The 5,105-nt window shown below is 43.4% G+C and overlaps 1 protein-coding gene across 1 annotated transcript in view; it reads left to right on the top strand.

Moving 5' to 3' along the window:
* LOC104294546 (C-type lectin domain family 2 member L-like) overlaps nt 1–4,677 on the top strand; it is a 17,882-nt gene extending 13,205 nt beyond the window's left edge. Inside the window, exons 2-5 of the mRNA XM_009894159.1 lie at nt 839–922; nt 1,610–1,794; nt 2,917–2,988; nt 4,672–4,677. Coding sequence (XP_009892461.1) covers nt 839–922; nt 1,610–1,794; nt 2,917–2,988; nt 4,672–4,677 — 347 coding nt within the window. The remainder of the gene's footprint in view (nt 1–838; nt 923–1,609; nt 1,795–2,916; nt 2,989–4,671) is intronic.
* Nucleotides 4,678–5,105: the final 428 nt, after the last annotated feature.

Genomic DNA, 5,105 nt, shown 5'->3' with positions numbered 1-5,105 from the left:
CTGGCTCCGGGCTGCGAGAGCCACCCGAGAAACAGCCGGAGGTGATGCCGGGCGTCGTGTGGACTGCGGGGTGCGTGGGGCCGGCTGGGAATCGGCCCCCTGGCAGCATCGCACGGTGCTCACCCTGTGCGTGGAGGCAAGGTTACCCCAGCTGCGTGCTGTAGCTCTTCACGGAGGTAGGAGGCTGCCCGGGCAGACCCCCGTGGTGGCAGCAGTTGGACCACCAGTGAGAGGGGACCCTCCCTCTGTGGCCTTCAGGGGCACCGCGTCCCCTGCTCTGCTGCCTGCCAAGTTGGACAGGAGACATGGCGGTGGCAAGTTGGTGGGTCTTTCCCACCTCCAAACCCAGCTGACTGCATGGCTCCTGGGAGGGGGATCAGAAGAAAAGCAGTCTCTCAAAAGCTGTCGCTGTGGGATAAAGCTGGATGTTCCTCAGGAGAAGCTTTGGGCTCTGGAGCTCATGACTTATCGTACTTCACTTATCCATGCCATGTTTAAGCATTAGGTCAAACCTCAAACTTACTGTCTTCACCCTCATCTGTTCCATGCTCATTTTTTTCTTTTTCGATTATGATGGAGTGTCGGGAACTACCTCACTGTTAGGTTAAGTTCTGGGTGATGTAATTAAAATTCAGAGTAATTCACAGTTCTTGTTAACTAGGTAGCTTTGTGACGACAAGCTAAATGTCACACGCTTCCTAGTATTCAACCCTGCTCCCAGCCTGCTCTCCACAGAGAGTGACTTTTTTTGGAACAGCTTCATGGGTCCAAGGCTCTACTCCCCTGTCAGCTGGTTGTGTTTTTTTGTTTTTTAAATTCCTGACATTTCTTTTTTCAGGTCTGTTCTCAAATATCTGGTTATGGCGAGGTGTTGCTGGAGTCCTTGCTGCTGCTGTCATTTTGATTTTGTGTATTCAGTTTGGTAAGTGTGTAAATCATTTAAAAAGAAAGTATAATTAGCCTTAGAAGTTACCTGAGTTTTAGGTTGTCAGAAGTCCCTCAAAAACTCAAAAAATGTATTCAGAATTTGCCTTGTCTGAAAGTTAAATAGATGTCTCATGACATACTGTTTAAAATTGTGGTCAAGTGCTGGAGAAATGATTCCACTGGTTGCAGTGGCATTAGGGAGCGCTCAGTTTAGTCTTAGTGCACTTTTGGCATTCAAGTTTATAACGTCACTGTTGGTCAAAATCCAAGTTCAAGAAAACAAATAACAAATGGAAGATTGTTCTTTGCAACCAATCTATAGTCCTTCAAGAAATTACACTACAATAAACAAAGCTATTAATTCAGCTGCAAGGAAGCAGTACTTGCAAAAACTATATTTAAGTTGTAGAAGAGCTCTTGGAGGGTACCTTATTATCACCTTCTCAGCTACTTCTACCAACCCGCCCCTGATTGTCACTTTAAAGGTATCTCAGCAACAATAAGAGTGCAGCAGCCAGAGTATAAAATTAGTTTACAATAATTATTTCTACTGGGCAGTAGTAATAATGCTATGGTTAGACTTAGATGATTTCAGATAGTGCAGTCAGAAAGCAAGCTAAAAAGCTCCAGAAACCTTTTCCCGTTGGAAGAAATGGGTAGATTGTTTTTTGTCTCTTTGCAGTAAACTGTTCTTCGGCCAAAGGTTTTCCTGTTTGTCCTTCCCTGGAACTCTGTCCCTCAGGTTGGCTGTATTTCCAGAGGAAATGCTATTACCTCTCAGATAGTGAAGCCAACTGGAACTCCAGTCAGAGCCTCTGCTCTTTGCACAATGCTTCCCTCCTGGTGATCGAAAATCATGAGGAACTGGTAAGGGAACAAGACGGGGGTCCTGGTTTCACCCCATCTCACTTCTGGGGAGCTGCACAATGAACCAGTGTGTTCTTCCAGCCTCCTAGGCTGAACAGGTTGAAAGCTGATGGAAAGGCTGTGACAAGTCACAGCTTGCAGAAAGCTGTGTGCCTCCTCTCCCTGTGAACAGCAAGCAGCTGTTTTGGCAGTTGATGTTTTAGAAAAAGCCCGAGGCTTATCTGAGTTTAATTTGGTCTGCTCACAGCTGTAAATACTCCCATTAAAGGCAACTATCAGGGTAAACACTGTTGCATCTCATTTATCTTTAACTAGACAACTGTTCTCTTTTAGGAAGATAGGTTAATGGCAACCAAGTTGGTAGATATATTAGTCTTGACCTTTGGAGTTCGGAGATAGTTATCCTAACCACAGCTTGGAGCATCTTTTTCTGTATTATACTACGATATTAGGAAAGAGTCCACCTAGCACAAAGACCTGGGAGAATCTATTCTTCCATATCTGTTACAGACCTTGATAGAAGACCTTGATATTTTAAAACAACCTCTCTCTAGGTCAGTCAACCCCATCACAGACACCAGTATAATGGGCGTACTGGGTGCAGATGTCAATTCTGTTGCACGCACTGGGGCACTTCTTTAACTAATCTCTAAATTTCTTCCACAAATCCTTGCTAACTGGTAGTAAAACTCAATATGGTGAAGACATATCAGCAATGGAGACATGCGTTAGCTGCAAAGATGTTCATCGTTCTTTAAAGACTTTGTTGTGGAGAGACAGTAAAATGATACATCTGCAGTTCCATAGCAGTTCTTAATATTCAGTAGTATACTTGCATTCTCACAGTTGGCATTTCTGTCACTACAGTGTCTGAGTGCTACAGGGATCCTGTCTCAAAATTAATTCATTTGATTTCTGATGGAGTTGTAAATTCTCTTTCAGTTAAGTGGATTGCACAAGATCCAGGTGCTGCAGTACTCTGTAGATTTAATTTTTAATATTGTTTCTTCAGGTAGAAAGGGAATATTGTTTTGCTTTCTAGCCCTGGATCAAAGACTTCGTATTTTGATAACTGGACTGAACATGCGTAACTTCTTTTCTCATATGGGTTTATTCCTACAGAGTTTTATGGTGAAGATAACAAAGCAAGACCCATGGATTGGACTCTATAAAAGAAATGAGGAGTTCTTTTGGGTAAATGGGAAAGCATTAGACAATAAACTGTAAGTTGATGTTGAGGGTTTTTGCTGGTGATACTAGATTATAGGGGAGTAAGAAAGGATAACTAATACAGATATAGACAGTGACTTGAAAGAAATATCTGTAATGGTGTTGAAGGTGTGTCTATGGAGAGAGCATGGAATACAATAAAGATTTGTCAGAACTGTGACAGGTGAAAGTTAGGAGACAAATTTGTAATGCCAGGTTCAGAAGCAAGGTGAAACAGGAGCTCGTGGTAGCAGACAGTATAGCAAAGTGAAAGTTAAACCAAGAGGCCTCCAAGATACCAAAGCAACAGGGGGAGGAACGGAAGATTGCAGTAACACAAATTCCTCATTATAGAATATATTTTGCAGAAGTGCAAACCTGCATGCAACCTGCATGAGGTTTATAGCAAAGATGTTTGGAAGGCTTTGAAGGGATGTTTTCGTACTTCTTATAGAATGTGCCTACAAAAAAGGTGGCTGGAGGGAAAGGTGAAGCTGTGATTTTATGTTACATGAGCTGCTCCGTGGTCATGGCCTTGTGTTCTATCCCACTGGTGTCAGGTGTGGGACAGTTTGTTCCTCCCACCGATAGCTGTCCCATCTTCTCAGAGACTGCTGCTTCTCGTCCTGAGGCACCTGCTGGCAGGAGTTGGTAGAATTACCAGTGACAGTAATGAGCACTGAGATTTCACAAGAGTGAAATTAACTTAAAAAGTGGAAAATTGAAATATTCTTAAATTTGTGACATTACTAGCGGTTCGTGACTATATTCAGTTCATCCCCAAGACTTGAGGGCTTGATCTGATGATGACCTTACGCATTTAATGTGAGATGTGAACAGCACGTTGGCATTTCAAGTTGAAAATTGCAGTCCTTCCCACTCTTGCTTATCCCCTGTCTGCAATACAAATATCCAGTGATGCTTTCATTTTCAGTGATGAAGTTCATTCTTAGACTTCTGCCTCTGTGCTTGCCTCAGACTGCCCCTTCTGTCTTTAGAAGGGTGAATACCTTGATTTCTAAGCTCAGTTGCTATTAGAGTTGTGTTAACACTGGTGGAGATTAGTCCCTTGGCTTTTCCAGAGGCTGTACTAGTTTGGGTGGCCTATTCACAGATCACTGTAACACTTCGTTTGAAAACAGTTGGTGAGGGAGACCCTTACCTCTTACATAGGGACACCTACAGTGTGGAAACAGGTTTGCTTCCTGTTTTCCACCGCCCCCTTAACCATAGTGCTGTGTTTGGTTCTGAGGAAGAGGGAAATGAGAGGCATTTGTTTCACAGCTTCTGCTGAAACTTTTTAGTTCTATAGAAGGATGTGGAAGTCAAAGGTGGAGCCAGTCTTGATAGCGCTGCGTCCTTGAGAAGGACAAACCTGAATTCCAGTCTCTGCTCTAAGGGCGTATTTCACATTAAGTGACCACTAGACAAGATACGGGAGTACTGCAAGTCCTAGATTTTGTATGCTGGGGGCCAGGTCCTATTAAAAAAAGACAATCTTTGTGGTGTTCTCTTCAAAGCACAAACTATCATGCTCCTGCAATGGCTTGTCTGTGGTAAATCAGGCTTTGTACAAATAGAACCTGCGATCCCCATAGTTCCCTTTCCTCTATTGCATTATTTGACTGTGAGTGTCAAAGTAATCGTGTCTTTCATTCTCCCTTACAGGATTGAAGTAAAAGGCTCTGGAAACTGTGCCTATCTTGAGTCAAAAGGAGTCTCGGCCTCTGGATGTTATTTAACCAGGAAGTGGGTCTGTAGCTTTAGTATTAGCTGAGCACAATAAAGGTGGACAAAGCCACCACCCCGGACACTTATCCCTCTGATACGATGTCTACACAGGCTATGTCTGTACTCTGGGAATATATCTCAGCTTCTGCCTGGAGATGAATGACTTTTCTGGTAGCCAGAATTCTCCACCCATGGAGGAAGCTTCTGCTTTTTAAACATACCGTTTAAAAGGCTTGCTTCAGCATCTTGCTAAGTCATATCCTTGCCCTGTTTTTCTAGCTACTGCTCATCCTGTGGTTTCTTTTTGTTGTGTCATCATTGTTTCTTCCCCTAAACTCTTCTTTTGGAGGATCCTAAGCAGCTGCTCGCTG

Source organism: Charadrius vociferus, unplaced genomic scaffold (genome assembly GCF_000708025.1).
Source record: "Charadrius vociferus isolate BGI_N301 unplaced genomic scaffold, ASM70802v2 scaffold561, whole genome shotgun sequence".
NCBI classification, from domain to species: Eukaryota; Metazoa; Chordata; class Aves; order Charadriiformes; family Charadriidae; genus Charadrius; species Charadrius vociferus.
Note: the sequence above shows the minus strand (reverse complement) of the source record. Positions and strands in the feature narration are given on the sequence as shown.